Source organism: Nomascus leucogenys, chromosome 21 (assembly GCF_006542625.1).
Source record: "Nomascus leucogenys isolate Asia chromosome 21, Asia_NLE_v1, whole genome shotgun sequence".
NCBI lineage: Eukaryota > Metazoa > Chordata > Mammalia > Primates > Hylobatidae > Nomascus > Nomascus leucogenys.
In genome coordinates, this window is record NC_044401.1 from 46524369 (window position 1) to 46542269 (window position 17901).

The 17901-nt window shown below is 42.8% G+C and overlaps 1 protein-coding gene and 1 non-coding gene across 5 annotated transcripts in view; both read right to left on the reverse strand.

Moving 5' to 3' along the window:
- ALDH1L1 (aldehyde dehydrogenase 1 family member L1) overlaps positions 1–17901 on the reverse strand; it is a 78654-nt gene that overhangs the window by 50894 nt on the left and 9859 nt on the right. For 3 of the 4 annotated variants that reach the window (XR_004027620.1, XM_030802191.1, XM_003275560.3), the window contains exons 2-6: positions 6409–6558; positions 3946–4180; positions 2882–3047; positions 941–1042; positions 98–187 (exon numbers count right to left, since the gene is read on the reverse strand). Coding sequence is in view for 3 of the 4 variants with exons in the window: in XM_003275560.3 (XP_003275608.2) it covers positions 98–187; positions 941–1042; positions 2882–3047; positions 3946–4180; positions 6409–6558 (743 nt within the window). In the remaining variant the exon portion in view is untranslated. The remainder of the gene's footprint in view (positions 1–97; positions 188–940; positions 1043–2881; positions 3048–3945; positions 4181–6408; positions 6559–17901) is intronic. The other variant, XM_030802190.1, reaches the window with a different exon arrangement.
- LOC115832193 lies at positions 5839–6001 on the reverse strand. Its single transcript, XR_004027630.1, has one exon. It is a non-coding gene; the product is annotated as a U1 spliceosomal RNA (small nuclear RNA).

Sequence of the window (17901 nt, forward strand, 5' to 3'; positions counted from 1 at the left end):
ATTTATTATACCAACCAGTTCAAACATATGTGACAGTTTTATGGCCAGTGGGAAACACTAATGCACCTGGCTGGATTCCAGCCATGCAGGGACACACCTGTTCGCCGGCCTCTGTCCAGGCTCCTGGCACCTTGTCATTCCCGCGGATCCAGTTGTGAATGGCCTCTGCCGGCTGGTCCCAGTTGATCTGTGGGGAGCAAGGGGTGTGTGCTCAGCTCCCCTCCCACCCTGATGACGTCTGGACAGTGGACCAAGCTCTTGGGAGACAGCCGGTAAACCCAGCTTCCTCTTAGACACTTGCAGGAGTCCCCGAGCTGGTGCCTCCAGTTTTGGGTGCTCTCTCACCCTCAGTCTCTCATGGGCTGAGCAGACTTCAGAATGGTTTGGGGAAGATAATGTTCCGTTGCTGTCAAGATGGCCCAGAATCTACACAGAGGCCCCAGCACGATGTGCTCAGGCCTGTCCCATAGGGCCCCACCTGCTTCTCCTCACTGGCAGGGCCCCTGTGGGTCCCCACACAGCACCCCATACTCCTAGGCTGAGACACAGCCTACAGGCCTCTGAGGCTCCTTGACCGGCTATTGCTCCAGAGACCCGCATTGTCCCTCACACCTTGCCTTGAAGACTGCTCACACTACGGCTGACGTCTTGCCCCCTAACTCCCACTCTTTTCTCCCTGTGGGCTTTGCCTGCCCATTCCTCCTAAAGAGGAACAGGAAAGAACCTGGAATGGACCCTGTTCGCTGCCCTCCCAAGTGCCAGGGTCCTCCTCCTCCACGGCTCTCTTCATACATCCCTGACCTGGGCTGCCCTGTCTTCTGGCCTCAAAGAATTACAACCTGCACCATCTAGGCTGAATCCCAGCCTCTTCAGGCTGCCCTCTACAACCCCACCACCTGCTCACAGGCAGGATGAGGGTGTGGAGGGACCCAGCACTCACCTTGGCCGACTCCTTCTTCTGAATCCCCTCATAGGTGGCTCCTTCCTCAGGCTGAGGGAGTCTGGGGGCTTTGCCCTCAGCGATCAGCCTCACGGCCTGCACCTGGGGAGATCCGGTGGGTTGCTATCCCCAGCAGTAGGACTTTGCCTCCTTCCCAGCCCCAGGGCCCACATTGAGCCTGGACCCTTCCCCAGGCTGACCAGACTTGCCTGGCACACAGCAGGTACCCAAGAAACACCTGCCATATGAACAAGGAAGTCAGTGTGAACCTAACTTCTATTGCACAACAGACACAGACCCGTCGTCTCTACCTGGCAAAGGTTTAGATTACATAGATCTTACATCTTCTGAGATCTTAGAAGATTATATAAACTGTAAAGCCCTGCAGGTATAACACAGACACAAATGTCCATGTTGCTGTCTAAGCCTTCTCTGCCTTTAAAGAGAGTGGGTCCTGAGCCCCGTGGTAGGCTTGTAGGTGGAAGTTTGGAGGTCTGAGATGAAGCAGGAAGTAGTTTCTCTGTGACAGGAAAGAGGAAGGTGGTGGGAAAGGAATCAGGGGAGAGGGAGAAGGAAGGCCAAGGAGCCTGGGCCCACGTGAGTAAGAGCCTGAGGGAAGGGACCGGAAGGTGCCAAGAATGAGAAGTGACCGGGTGTCAGAGCATCTGAAGCAGGGCTGCCCGATGGAGTCCTCTGTGGTGATGGATGAATTCCAAGTCTATACAGTCCAACACGGTGGCCAGGGGACTTGGAATGTGGCTGAGACTGAGGAACTGAATTTTTTAGTATAATTCATTTTAATTAATTTAATAGCTGCATGTTACCAGTGGCTGCCTTGTTGGACAGTGCAGCTTCAAGGAGTATTTTGAGTTGCTTGCCATGGGAAGCACAGGTAAGCCCCTTCTCTGTACCACTAAATCTCCAGCAACTCTACTTTGTTCACTATTTTTGTGAGCTGGTCAGTCTGTGGGGAAGACAAGTTTAACACAACCAAAAAATAAAAGGCAATGGCCAGGAGCTGAGGAGGACGAGGGGGCGGTGGACACTGCAGCTGCTCTTCCTGCTGCGCCCAAACAGCAAGGGCTCCCCAGGGCCTCCTTCCCTCCTGCTGCATGCCTGGACAGCACCTCTGCCTCTGGCCGTCCCTGCCAGCCCGCCCTCGGGCAGGGGCAAGCAGCCCTCACTTATGATCCCCGGGCCCCTCCTGCAGCTGTGGGCTCAGGCCCATAGCCTGCCACCCTGCCTGTCAGCAGTACCAGCTGCGCAGGTGACTGAACTGCCCTGCCGCTCAGGCCATGTGACCACAGGTCACGGCCTTCCCAGCAGGAAGCATGTGACTGAGACAGCCTATCAGAGCACTCCATCACCCCAGCTGGTGATTGGCTCATGAGGATCACATGACCCCCAAACTGGCCAATCAGAATCTCCCCTGATTTGTGATTGATGAATTCTAGGAGAAGAAATGTTTCTCTTTCCCTGGAATCAAGAATTAGAATCCTTGAGCTATAGTGGATATCTTTCCTCTAATTCAGGGCAGCCAAACTGAGAATGAAGCTAATCACACAGAGAAAAGCAGAATCAACGAGTGAAGGAGAGAGAAATAGAATCCTAACGATGCCATAGTTGAAGCTCCTGGATTCAGCAGGGCGTGACCCAGTCCCTGCCTTTAGCCTTGTCTATTGAACGGGCCCCAAAATGTCCCCTTTTTGCCAAACGCTTTTTGAGTTGGGTTCCGTCCGTTGTGAGCAAGAGTCCCTCATAATACAATACACTGTTTGTCCTAATCCTGCCTCTGAAACCTTGAAGCGAGAGCTGCTCTCCCTCTAGAATCCTGAATTTGGGGAACAGATTCCTGGCCTCCAGGAGCGGTGGGCTGGGTCTAGGGAGGATGCTTGAGGCTGCATCGGGGCGGGCAGGGCGCGGCCGGCTCCAGGCCCTCACCATCCCTTTGATGCCTTCCGGGAAGAGGAAGCGGTTGTACAGCGTGCTCACGGTGTCGTCCGGGAGCACCTCACACTCCTTCTGCAGCAGCAGGTCTCCGGTGTCCAGACCATCGTCCGCCCAGAAGATGGAAAACCCCCCTTTCTTATCTCCGTGAATGAGGGTCCTAGAAAGCAGAAGAGTGAAACCTGGAGTCCGCGACGAAGGGCCACGGAGGATGCCCTGGGTACAGGCCCGTGGACCTGCCGCCCTCCAGGAGGCCCTCTCTTCCCAGGGGTAGGACTGACACCGGCTACGGCGGGAAACGGAAGAAGGAAAACAGCATGTATTGATAACAAGCATGGGCCAGGAATTGTGCTAAAAGCTCTGTATGCCTTATGTAACTGAGTCCTCACGGCAGGGATAACAGGTATACTCGGTTTACAGATAGGGAAACTAAGGCCCAGAAAAGTGAAGTGACACCCACAAAGATCAGAGAGCCTGAATCCCAACAGACCAGTCTGACCACAAATCCACTGTCTTTTTTCAACTCAAATGTCTTCCCTTTTTGACCACCCATCTGCCTTGTCACCCCATTTGTTGTCTTCTTGGGAATTCTGTCACCTCAGAGTACCTTGTGGAGGCCATGCTTTGCTCCATCTTTATCTCTTTCTACAAAGTGTGCTGCCTAGAGCAGCGGTAGTGGAAGTTAGAGTAGGACCACCAGCCCACCGCCTGGGGTGGCACCCTGGCCCCTGTGCCTCCTGGTGCCCTCTCTGTCCCTGCACCTTCTGGTGCCCTCTCTGTCTCAGCTGGGGGATGGGAACACTGACAGTGCCAGCTTCTCCAATAACTGTGGGAATGCAGAGTGCTTAGCAACACCTGCTCCCAGTGCTGCAGAGCCTTCACTCATCGATAACGTGCACAGCCTGTTCTGTGGCTGACACCTGGCAGCCACAGGACAGGCACCTGCATGATGCCCACTCTGCAGCCCTAGAAATGCTTTGGGCTAATGGAAAGTGACAAGTCAGGCTGATGGAGGGACATGTATGGGGATGGCCCCCTGTGTTTTTGCCCCATCTCACCAGTTGATGGCCGAGGCCCCTCGGTGCCTAGGGAGCAGTGATGGGTGATAGATGATGGAGCCATGCTGGGGGGCATTGATTATCTCCATGGGGATGAACTGGCTGCAGAAGGGCAGGACGTTGAGCTCAGCCCCCAAAGCCTGGTATTTTGCCACCACATCAGGCAAAGCCTGTCCTTTTGCACGCCACCGGGAGAACTTGAATACCGGCACTCCATCCTTCTCAGCTTCCAGACCTGTGGGACGGTGGATAAGAAACTGGCCCCTCTCCATCACCCACCCACACGCAGCCACCTCTGCCTTCCCAGCAGAGCAGCTCATAGGCCTTCTCTCCATTCCTGCCTCCTCACCCACACCCCAGCCAGGCTCCACTGGGCAACACAGACGGACGCACCAGCCAAGCATGAGGCTCTGGGGACTGCCCTGCCTGCACTCTGACTTCTGCTGAACCCCAGGACCTCTGAGTGCCTCCCTCTTCCAGACCCCAGATGGCTGACCTCTGCCCTCGCTCCTCTCCTGAGGCCTTGCCATCCCCATCACTGAGTTACTGTCTTCCAGTCCCCTCTACTGCTCACTCTGTGATGGGGACTGCCCCCCTGCAGATGGCATTTCTGCTTTGTCAGCTGTTCCCTGATGAAGGAAGAAGGGGAAGAAGGGCAACAGGGCATCCTCACTCCTTTCTGTCCAGTGGTTTCCTGTCCTGTGAGCCTCCCCCAGCCCAGCTTCTTCATCTCAGTCACAGTCGTTCTTTCTCAGAGCAATGGCTTAATCAGTTTTTCCATCATCTGCAGAACTAGCCTCAATATGCACACATGCACACACACACACACACACCACACACACACACACACACACACCAGAGGACCATATACAGCCTGCAGGGCCCCTCCTCCTGCCCAGTCACCAGCACACCCTCCTCACAGGTCTGGATTACAGGCTCAAGCTCCCAGGTTTTTGTAGTTAAAGCTTCCTCCTTTATCTCAGCCTTAGAGTGGGCAGCTGCTTCCTGCAGTCACTGTCCCCAATAACTTTGGGCTCTCTGCCTTCCGCTCTTCAATACCCAAGGAACACTTCTTTGTACTCAGTTCTCTGTTAGAGCCTCTGGTGTGATGTTTGGGCCCTGACTGGACTGGTCTCCTTTCCGGCCTCCTCCTCTGTCACTCTGTCCTGGTGTCTGGTAGTTTTGAGAGAGGGTGGGATGTGATGTCAGCAGATTGGACTGCACTTGCAAAAGCTGTCCCACAGTGACCAATGAAATACTGCTGCAGGACATCTGAGATCAAGGTCAAGTAGGAGTCCCAGGCAGGCCTGGTCTGGGTCCAGGGTCAGCAGCTAGGGTCAGTGGTCACTTAGTGGCTGGGTGTAGGACCCAGGCTGTGGTGGGGTCAGGGTATGTCATGGGTCACTTGTGGTCAGGTCCAAGACTGAAGCCTGGCTGGCACTGGGTGTTGGGTGTTCGAGCTGATTCTAGGGCCAGGCTGCAGCTTCCCCACTGAAGGAGACTGGCTGTTCCTTAACAAACCACACCTCTGTGCCTGGCCAGGCCTACCAGCCTCCTTTCCTAACCCTGGCCCTCTATCCTTAAGCCCTGCCCCACAGTCTGTCTCCATCAGGCCTGAGAAGGACCAGTCAGTGTTCCTAGAGGGTCTGTTCATCCAAGCTGAGGCCTCTGCATCCTGTCTGCTGAGTTTCCCAGCTCAAAGGCAGTGGCCCAGATCCGTGATTCTCAAAATGTGCTTCTCCTAGTACCAGAAACGCCAGTATCTCCCAGGAACTTGTCCCAGGTTAAAAATTTCACCTAATTCTGACTTTTCCACCTCATTCTGAATCAGAAACACCCAGGGTGGGCTCAGTACTCTCTGTGATTTTTTTTCTTTTAAAAAATTAAAATGCCAGGGGAGAGTGCAAATGCAGTTCCCCATTACCACAAATTATGCAGTCGAGTTTCCCACATTTGGGGAAATTGCAGGGATCAGCACATCCAGAGTACAATGGAGAAGACCCGCCCTGGGAAAACCACCTTCGTGATCATGGTCTCTCCCCTGCCAGGTAAGTAGAGCACTGTGTGTTTTGACGGCAGCCCCAACAATGGTGATGCCGCGCATGCCCACCTTTCAGAACATGGACCCCCAACTCAGAACATGGAGACCTTCCCAAGCATGGGTGCTGGGTCAGAGAAGCTCTGTGTGGGACCTGGGACCAGGCTGGGCTTCTCTATAGCCCTTCTCCAGGACCCTAACGCCACCCCATGATCAGGTGGGGAGGGGGTCTCCACTTTATTCCAGAAAAGCCCAGCAGCCTGTTGGCACTGGAGCAGGATTCAAGGTAGACCACTTGTGGCTGCCTCCCAGCTAGAGCACAGGCCCTGCAGACTTCTGCTCCTAGACTCCCACCCACTGCTTCCCTTCTACCTGGATGGGCGGGCTGCCCTCCATCAGCTTCCCTGCTCCATTGGCTCACTCACCCAGGGGGTCGGCCTTCCCATCCTTGTCTGGAACAGTGAACACACCCACCACTTCGTGGCCCTCCTTCCTCAGGTGGCAGTAAACTTCCTGGCCAAACAGGCTCTGTCCAATCACTGCAATCTTCATGGCAGCAGGAGGGTTGGAAGGACCTGGAGAAGGAATAAGGCAGCAATTAGACAGAGATCGCTGGTCTCAGAGAAGCCAGCCCTGGTTCAAGACAGGGCAGTTCATGGCACCTGGCCTGCTCTACCCCAGTCCCCTCTGTGGCTACCACTGTAAGACAGACCAGAGGAAACATGTACACATGACCCAGTGGATCCCTAATGTCAGAATATTCAATGGCACAGCAGGTGAGCTGGAAATAGATTGTAGAATTAGGGGATTTCTTTTTGAAACCTTCCAAACTGGCATGGAATGTTGGGTGTCAAGATGTTTGATATGTATTTGAGCATATTTCTGTAACTAACCAGTTCTATGGCCTTGGTCAAGTCACACTTGTTCATGAGAAAGATGCCACATCTCTCAAATAGCTTTCAGCCTACAAATTAGGCTTATTCCTCTGAGCCAGGAGTCACAAAAGGAGCAAGGGGAGTCCCCACCAAAGGGGCTGTCCAGCTGAGCTGCAACAGAAAAGGGGCCTGGGTGGGCGGGCCTGAGGATGAAGGTGGTGGAAAGTGGAATGGGGTTCCACTAAGGAAAATGTGTAGAATGAAGCCTAGCTAATCATGCACATTCTCCAAAGATTGGTCATTCATTCACCTCACGCATATCTGTAAAACATTAACTGTTATTCACTTAATACAGTTCTTTAAATTGTCCATTTACCAAAATAAGAATTTTTTTGGAAAATTGTATTAAAGTAATGTATACTACATACATACAGAAAGTGCACAAATCATAGATGTGTAGCTCAATGAATTTCACAAACCAAACACAACACTGTCAACACCAGCAGAAAGAGAAAAACTCTAGGAGCTCCTTGAGCGTCTTCTAGTCACTACACTCACCAAGAATGATAGGACTTCTAACGGCATCAGATGGTTTGGCCTGATGTATATATCCCCTTTATAGGTATTCATTTTACATAAATGGAATCATACAGTGTTTTGCAGATTTTCTCCCTCAACATTATCTTTGTGGTTGCATGTAGTTGTACTGAGTTTATTCTCATTGCTGCAGAGTATTTTGATATGTGGATGACCTGTAATTCATTTATTCATTCTACTGTTAATGGAATTTGAGTAGTTACCAGTTTGAAGGTATTACAAATAGGATGCTACAAAGATTCTTGCACATGGTCTTCATGGTACATATGTACACATCTCTGTCAGGTATGTACTTAGGGTGGAATTCCTGGGTCATAGGTGTGAAAATTTCCAGCTTTAACAGATGCTGCCAGTTTTCCAGTGGTTGTATCAGTTTCCACTTCCATGTGCTCTCCATCTTGGCTTGTGTCTTCATTTTAGCTCTTTTCCTAACATGAAATACAGCTGTCTCATTGGGGTTTAATTTGCAATTCCCTGATGACCAATGAAGTCGGATGCCTTTTCCTGTTTCTTGGTCATTTGGATATCTTTTTGTGGGAATCATCTCTTCAAATCTTTAGTCTGTTTTTTTCCATTGAGTGGTTTTATTGTTATTGAAAGGGAGTTTTTTTGCTTTGTTGTTCTGTTTTGTTTTTTAATTATCTAGACTAAGAGTTCTTTGTCACATATGTGTATGGAAAATATCTTCCCTAATTCTGTGGCTTGCCTTTTTCATCCTTGTATAATGTCTTTTGATAAACAGACGTTCTTAAACTTAATATAGTACATTTTAGCAAACATTTCCTTTATGTTTAGTGGTTCTTGTATTCTACTTAAAACATCTGTGCCTACTCCAAGTTCATGAAGATGTTCTCCTTGTCGTTCAAGATCTTTATTGTTTTGCCTTTTACATTAGATGTGCAATCCCTCTGGAACTGATTTTTTCATACAATGTAAGGTAGAAGTCCAGAATTTTTTTTCCATATGGATATAACATTAACTCAGCACTAGTTACTAAAAAGACATTTCTTCATTGAAAAGGATCATACATGTATACATCTATCTTTGAACCTTTGGTCAGTTTGTCTATCTTTGCATTTAGTATAGCTTAAAAATGTTTTTTGTTGTAGTGGTGAAGATACATAACCTAAAGCTTTATTGTAGCTGATCTACCTAGTAGTTGTGAATGGTATTTCATTGTGGTTTTGATTTGTATTTTCCTATTGAATCATGATGTTAAACATCTTTTCATGTGCTTTTTGGCCATTTGTATACCTTCTTTGGAGAAATGTTTATTCGAGTTTTGACCCATTTTAAGAATTGGTTTGTCTTTTTTGTTGTTAGCATATAGAAATACAATTGATTTTGTACATTGACATTGTATTAACCAGCACCTTAACTGCTTCACGTATAAATTTTCATACTGTGTAGATTCTTTGTGGTTTTCTAAGTATATAATCATGTTATGATGTTGGTTTTAATTCTTTCTTTCCAATCCTGAAGTCTTTCATTTCATTTACTTTCTTATTGCACTTGCCAATATATCCACTACAATATTGAATACAGATGGTGATAGTAGTTCCTGTCTCATTCCTGTGACCTTGGGAAGAAACCATTCAATATTTGACCATTGGTTAGCTTTGGGGAATTTTGGTAGATAGACTAGCATATTATGATAGTTGTCTTGTTAATATATTTCTGGCTGCCAATCACGACAAGGAGTTGACGTTTACCAAATGTTCTTCCTATAGGTCATGAGATTTTTATCTTATTTTGGTGGATCATAATGATTGATTTTTAAATGTTAAGCCACCTTTGCATTCTTGGAATGAATACCACTTGACCATGATGTATTACCTTTCTATATATCTCTGAATTTGAAGAGCTAGTATTTTATTTGTTTTTAAATCTATGCTTGTAAGAAATATTGACGTGAACCAGTCCCAGTGGCTCATGACTGCAACCCCAGCACTTTGGGAGGCTGAGGTGGGCAGATTGCTAGAGGCCAGGAGTTCAAGACCAGCCTGGGCAACATGGTGAGACCCCATCTCTACAAAAACAAAAAATAGCTGGACATGGTAGTGCGTGCCTGTAGTCCCAGCTACTTGGGAGGCTGACGCAGGAGAATCACTTGAGTCTGGGAGGTTGAGACTGGAGAGAGCTGAGACCCCACCACAGCACTCCAGGCTGGGCAACAGAGTGAGACTATGTCTCAAAAAAAAAAAAAAAAAAAAAAAAAAAAGGCAAGGCAAGGCAGGGCGGGGTGGGGCGGGGTGAGGCAGAAAAGAAGAAAAGAAATATTGATGTGTCAAATACTTCCTTGTAACAAATGTCCTATTCAGGTTTTGGTGTAGCTTTCTCTTTCTTTCAACTTTTATTTTAGAAACAGGGGGTGCAGGTGCAGGTTTGATATATGAATATATTGCACCCAGGTAGTAAGCACAGTACCCAACAGAGTTTTTTCAACCCATTCCCCTACTCCCTCTAGCGGTCTGCAGTGTCTGTTGTTCCCATTTTATGTGTATGTGTGCTCAACGTTGAGCTCCCACTCACAAGTGAGAACATGCAGTATCTGGTTTTCTGTTTCTGCCTTAATTCACTTAGGATTACGGCCTCTAGTCCACCCATGTTGCTGCAAAAGACATGCTTTCACTCTTTTTTATGGTTGTGTAATATTCCATGGTGTATATGTACCACATTTTATTTATCCAATTCACCATTGTTGGGCACCTAAGTTGATTCCCTGTCACTGCTGTTGTGAATAGTCCAATGACGAACATACGAGTGCATGTGTCTTTTTCATATTTTTGATACCCTATTTTCCTTTGGGTATATACCCAGTAATGGGATTGCTGGGCAGGATGGTAGTTGTAAGTTCTTTAAGAAATCTCTAAACTTTTCTTTAAGAAACTTCCACAGTGGCTGAACTAATTTACATGCCCACCAAGAGTGTATAAGCATTGTTTTCTCTATAGCCTCACCAGCACTGTTGTTTATTGACTTTTTAGTAATAGCCATTCTGACCAGTGTAAGATGGTATCTCATTGTGATTTTGATTTGCATTTCTCTAATGATTAGTGATGAGGAGCATTTTAATATTTTTGTTGGCTGCTTGTGTTTTTTTGGGAAGTGTCTGTTCATGTCCTTTGCCCATTTTTTAACGGGGTTATTTGTTTTTTGCTTATGGAAGGGATGTTGGATTTTATCCAAAGCTTTTTCTGTATCTATTGAGATGATCATATAGTTTTTGCTTTTAATTCTGTTTCTGTGGTGAATCACATTTATTGATTTGTGTATGTTAAACCAGCCTTGCATCCCAAGAATAAAGCCCACGTAAGCATAGTATATTAACTTTTTGATGTGCTGCTGGATTTGGTTTGCGAGTATTTTGTTGAGGATTTTTGTATCTATGTTCATCGGGGATATTGGCCTGAAGGTTTCTTTTTTTGTTATGTCACTACCAGATTTTGGTATTAGGCAGATGCTGGCTTCACAGAATGAGTTAGGTAGGATCCCCTCCTTTTCAATTTTTTTGTAGTACTTTCAATAGGATTGGTGTCATTATTTCTTTGTATGTCTGGTATAATTCAGTGCGAATGCATCTGTCCCTGAGCTTTCCTTGGTTGGTAGTTTTTTTCATTACTGATTCGGTTTCAGAGCTCAATATTGGTCTATTCAGCATTTCAATCTTTTCCTACTTCAGTCTTGGGAGATTGTGTGTTTCCAGGAATTTATCCATTTCCTTTAGATTTTCTCATTTGTGTGCATATATTTGTTCACAGTATTCTCTAAGAATCTTTTCTAATTTCTGTGTATTGGTTGTAATGTCATCTTTGCCATTTCTGATTATACTTATTTGGATCTTCTCTTTTTGTGTGTTAATGTAGCTAGTGGTCTAATGATCTTGCTTATTTTTATTTTTTGAAAAACCAACTCTTGGTTTCATTGATCTTTTGTATGGATTTTTGCATCTCAATTTCATTCAGTTCTCTAATTTTTATTTCTTTTCTTTGACTGGCTTTGGGGTTGGTTTGTTCATTTTTTCTAGTTCCTTTAGGTGAAGTTAGTTTGTTAATTTGAGATCTTTCTATCTTCTCGATGAAGCCATTTAGTGCTATAAACTTTCCTCTTAACACTGCTTTAGCTGCATCTCAGAGATTCTGGCAAGAGGTTCCCCCTATTCAGGGTTTCTTCTACTTTAAACAGCACCCCTCCTCCTTCTCCACTGGTTCAAAAACTGCTCCAACCAGTCAAACCTCCTCTGCCATTCTCCCTCTCCAGGAAGTGGCCAGGGTTAAAGGCATTGCTCAAGTTCATGTCCCCTTCTCCATGTCTGATTTGTGGCAGATAGAACAGCTTCTGGGATCTTTCTCTAAAAATCCCTCTCATTATCACAGGGAATTCCTGCACATAACTCAATCCTTTAATTTAACTTGGCATAACATTTATATAATTCCAGTCTCTACCCTTATCCTTAATAAAAAAGAGTGCTCAGCTTAATTAAAATGGATATCCAAGAAAGTATATTCAAAAGGCCTGTATATTTTTCTCTTCATAAATCTTGTTTTCCTGAAAAAAGTTTTTTTCTCAGTCAAAATTACATTTCTCCACTCTGTCTTGCCACTTTTAGTGCATGTTTATAGAAACTTAACAATGTCTTTATTAATAATTTTATTATAAAATTTCATAAACCATGTTTTTCAAAATAAATTTATATCAAATCCAGTTTCCCAAAAATGCTAATAGTTAAGTATGTCAATGTACTAAATAAATCATTCACTTGTACCCATGGGGAAAATTTAATGTTACCGCCCTTCACAGTGAAAAAAAAAAATCTTTCATTTTAAAAATTAAATTAAAAAATGTTACATAAGTTGGCACTTCAGTAGTGTATACACTAGCATTAGTTTATACACTACTTTTGCCACTGGGGAATTCAAGTTAAAATGTCCCTCTGTCATATAGCTCTAAAATACATCTTTCATTCATAATTTCTGCTCAGACAATTAAATAGTTTGGGTCATTTTCATTATACTATAAAACAAAAGCAAACTAGTCCAGTTTAATTTTTTATACTTAAAATACTGCACATTTTCTATATATGAGTCATTCAGATTAGTATCTATGTAGGTTCAGTCAAATCCAACCATAAATTCAAGTTATTATACTATATAACCCTATAAAATACATAGAAGTATTATTACTTTGCCTTTATAACAAAACCCAAGAGTCTGTTTCAATTTATAAATTCAGCATTTAAGCAAAAAGATTTTAATTCCCAAAGTTCTAAAAATATGACAAAACAATAAGGAAAAAAGGAACCAGGGCTTAGTGCTGCATATTTTTCTCTTGGGGTTGTAAGGTAGTCTCCTTCTTTTCAGAACACTTTATTATATTTCACTTATAGACCTAACTTTCTGTGTTGAAGTATAATTCTCATGCTGAAGCTCTAACCTAAAAAGGCAAAAAAAGTTGTCTTCATTGTACAAACATATTCATCGCTTTAACAAGATAATAAGGGAACAAAATTTAGAATGCAAGCTAAGTAAGAATACTATCTCTATAAACATGTCCCTAAGATAAACCATAATTGGCAGCTAATTTACGTGTCTAGAAAATCTCAGTTCCCACCAGTAAAAATATCCTCAGTGGCTACTGCACCTTAAGAAAAATCTGGCATACTAAATAAATAATGTTCACGTGGGAGCCAGAAGCTGGATAAGCCTTGCCTTTAGACTCCTCTGTGACTACAACAATAAAGTCAGCACTTTTAAAACTAGTAAGCCTTCACTTGTCAGTATCATAAAGAGTATTGCCCAACTAAACTTTGCTCCCACCTGTTCAGTAGTTACTTATTTCTACCTAAGCTCTCACCTTGCGATTTTACCCAAGTGTTTAAAATGGAAAAAAACAGCATTATATTTCAGAGCTACTTCACCCAAATTACAAAATGTGTCAGTGTTTTTAGTTTCAAGCCACACACAAAAAAACTTAACACGTTTTACATTAAAGTTAAAAATTGCTAAAAGTTACCATTATAACATGTAATTAAAACTGCTAAACATGGATTTGCATGCAAGGTGTATAAAAACAGTAAAAAGTGTCTTTAGTTAAAAATTATAAAAACGCATAAAAATGTACATTTTGCTGAAGAATAATAAATTGTCTTAAAGTTAAATAAAGTGAAAGGTTTAAGCAAATCGTAAAAACATCATAAAAATTAATTCTGCAAAGAAAACTCTGTGTATAAACACATTAACTAAACTCAAAAGGGTATTATATGGTTTTTTTTTTCTGTAAATTAAACACTAAAATAAAAGCACTGCAAGATTTTCTTAAAATGCTAATCTACTCTTTAGCAAAACTTGTCAAGGGTTATAATGGGTATATAAAAATCTCACTTCATGGTCAAACTCATTAAAATTAAATAAAATTATAAGGTTTCATTAAAATTAAAGTTAACATTAATAGCAAACTAATGAAAGGGTAAAATTTAACTTTCTCTCTTAAACAAAATTTTCATGTAATACAAAAGGCTAATAAATGGTTTTTGCTTTTCCAGATTGTTATCTCATCATTTTAGCAAAATAAAACAAAACAAACAGAAAAAAAACTTATGGTAATCTAAAATTCTATTTCATAATATCAAGGGTTTTGAATTTTAAACATATTTAACAGTCTTCCCCAAATCAAACTTTACTCTCGAGGTTGTCTTTCCTAACCCCTGGCTTTTCGGTGCTGCACAAAACCCCTAAACCATCCAAAAAGAGGTAAACAGAATTATTTAGCAACATAAAATTTCCAAAATACTGTCTAATAGGTTATAGTCTAAGGAATAATATTAACATATGTTCTAAAACTATATGGGATGTCTAAGGTTCTTATGTCTAAATATGTGCTATTAATCGCAATTAAAGTTGTTATGTTGGGTTATTGTAAACCACAAAAATAACCAAATTTCTTTGTCAATTGTGTTTCTAACTGTATCCAAACTAGACATTTTTTTACAGACAATTTTTATTTTGTTTTAATTATCTTCAAAACATGGTTTATATTCAAGCTGTGAAACTTTAACAGGTGCTCTCAAAGGCAGGTTTCTCACAACAGCAACAGCAACAAAACATACAGAACTCATAAAAAGCTACAATGTTTATAAATATCAAGCAAAACAAAAATTAATAAAATGCACTAAACTAATAAAAAACAAAAACAAGTTTTTACCTTTTCCTTAGAATGCTGCTAATCTTTATCTTATTTTTCAGAGTCAAGGAAACTTGTCTTAAGCTAGCTACAGCCTTTAACAACTAAGTATACTCCTGTAAATAGAATTTAAAGCGTGTTTTTTTCTCTTTGCCTAGTTCCTCTAGAATTTAAAAACTAGTTATAAGTGTTCTTAAAGGACAACACTATAGTTGTTTGCATCAGTGCAATAAGAATCTATTTTCTTTTGTAACAGAATACAACTGGAAAAACTGGTTATTTTCCCAAGGCTTTGACTGGAATGGTGTGCTCTCCTCTAAGGAATCAAACTTAAGAAGCCAATAGAAACCCTTGGAAAACTGGCCTCATATTTTGTGTCCACAGTCCCTGTACAGGGTTTCTGACTTGTGGTAAGTAAAGAATGTCACTTTCTAACAGGCCAGGAACCCCAAGTTATCTTAAAATCTCAAAAGAAAAGGAATTCACCCAACTCATAAATATTTAATGGTACAAATCCATGGCTGGGCTTGCCTTTAAACAAGTCTTATCTCAAATTCCTTCTATATAACAAAGTTCCATCAAAGCTGATTTAAAAGGCCTATGTAGCAAATAATTATTATTGCTGCACTGTATACAAACAATTAAGCCAAGTATAATAAAGTCAATCAGTCCTATCATAAATTGTCTTTTAATAAAAATAGGAGACTGAAAAGTAAAAATTATGTTTCAAAAACTATAGCACACCTGTTGTTAAATTCTAGTCTTGCCTAATGTTTTTCAATTTTTATTATCTTTTACAGTTTAAATTATATCCGTTACAGAAATCAACTCCTGGATACATCACATTCAAGTCAAAGCCTAAAGAGCTGAGAAAGCAACCCCTAACAGCCCAAAACCAGTCCTATTAATGTAAAAAAAAAGTAAATAAGAAATCTTAAGCTAAAAATCATAAAAGTTAAGTAAGTAAAAATTGCTCATCTTAGTCTCAACCCTACCTCGCCAAATACTTTTTGTCGTTTCTACCTCTCCTTTTAAGCCAACTATTAAAACCTTTTTTAATGAAAATTATTTACTATGACACCCTCGCAGGAATTGCTGTACTCACTCTACTATTTGCAGTAGGACTGTGAACCCTCAGAATGGAATATCGGACACAGAATCTCAATTACTGTAGCATTTTGCTTAATTATTATCCTCATAGCAGGAATAACAGTTACTAACAAAAAATAACACATGGGTCTTTCCAAACATGCACCTCTGCCTGTCATTAAAAAAAAAAAAAAAAAAAAAAAAGTTGCTTCTGTCTCAACCAGTCGGGCCTAATAAAAAACGCTGCTGAAAAGCCTAGGACTAATGTTTTTACTCTGCCTAGTTAACCTTTTTAAAAAATTTTTAACCGACAGAATCATGGCCATTTCGCAACTACCCAAAAACATCTACAAATGGTGTTGCTCCTACAGTCAATCCAAGACCAAAAAACTCTCCGCCCCCGCATCAGCAGGAAGTAGCTAGAAAGAACACGTCCCCTCTTGTCCTTTTATAACCATAGGGTCTGGAATGATAGAGCAGGAGCACTGTCATCTCAGACAAACACCGCCACTTTAAATTCCAGCTCCCTTTCTAGCCTCATGCATTTCAAGGAAATCACTTGTCTTCTAACTACAAGCAGCCAGAAAGAGCAGACAGTAAAACACGGATAAGGCAGCTGGGACACAAAGGGAGGTAGGGGCAAAGTATCTTGGATAATTGCCAAACTTCACCCTCATACAATGGGCCCCAGTAAAACAGTGGGCCTTAATAATAAGGAATAAGCACATTCCTTTTCCTTCACGGGTACTAAGATAGGAAAGCTAAAAGCAGACTCTTGGCTGGGCGCCGTGGCTCACGCCTGTAATCCCAGCACTTTGGGAGGCCGAGGCGGGCGGATCACGAGGTAAGGAGATCAAGACAATCCTGGCTAACACGGTGAAACCCCGTCTCTACTAAAACTACAAAAAATTAGCCAGTCGTGGTGGCGCATGCCTGTAGTCCCATCTACTCAGGAGGCTGAGGCAGGAGAATCGCTTGAACCTGGGAAGCGAAGGTTGCAGTGAGCCGAGATAAGCGCCACTGCACTCCAGCCTAGCGACAGAGCGAGACTCTGTCTCAATAAATAAATAAATAAGTAAAAGCAGACTCGGGGACTATACCTGCAGCTGCAGGAAAAATGTATGAAAACGGGCACACAGCTCCCTCTCCCAGATAAGCACAACAAAGAGACACAGAAGCAGTCCAAGCCTCTGATAAACTCTCCCATCCTGAATCCTTAAAATCTTAGTCTGTAAGAGAGGTGCCTCTGATCTAACTCGGCCAGAAGGCTCCTTTCAGGTTGATTTTCTCTAAAATAAATGTCTGAACTGGCAAGCCAGCTTTTGTATTTCTTTCTTCTTTTTTAATTCTTACAGTTCTCACAGTAAGGATTGGAGAAAAATCCCCTTCTGTTTTTGGCAGGAGGCAAGGAAAGCAGTCATTTTTTTTCTCAACAAATCTACCCTCATAGAAACTATTATACCAGAGCCTAAGTGAATGGACATCCAGGGCCTAACTAACCTAAGTGATGAGGAAAAACCCAAATCCAGCCCCTCTAGCCTTTCTCATCACCTAAAAGGGGTAGGACTGAGAAACACTTGTGAAGGTCACAGCCCAGGGGTGCAGGCTCACTGAAACACTAAGCCCTAATTGTAGGACTGTAAAACACTTCCCCCCACCAAAACACCTTACCACTACATCCACAGGGCTCCAGTATAGTAACAAGGGGATTACGGATAAGAGAACTGGAAGCCAGAGCCTATTTAAAGAGTTTCTAGGAAAACCCAAAGACAACAGGGTAGACAAAAACAAGAAGATGAAGAGAGAAAATTATATCCTTTGACACCCACAGCTATAGCAAATAGTAGAACATTCTAACTCCTAGACAGGTAAATATCAAACCTCACACTAAATGCCTATCTACCTCAGTACCTTTTACCCAATGCATTATATCTGATTTTCCACAAAACAATTACAAGATATATAAAAGACAAAAACACAGTTTGCAAAGATGAAACAAGCACCTAAACCACAATCAGATATGGAAGCAATGTTGGAATTTTCATATGGAAAATTTAAAACAATGATAATTAAAATGCTAAGAGTTCTAATGGAAAAATGTGGAGAACATATAAGAACAAATTAGTCATGTAAGCAGAGAGATGGAAATTAAGAAAAAAATCAAAAAAAGTCTAGAAA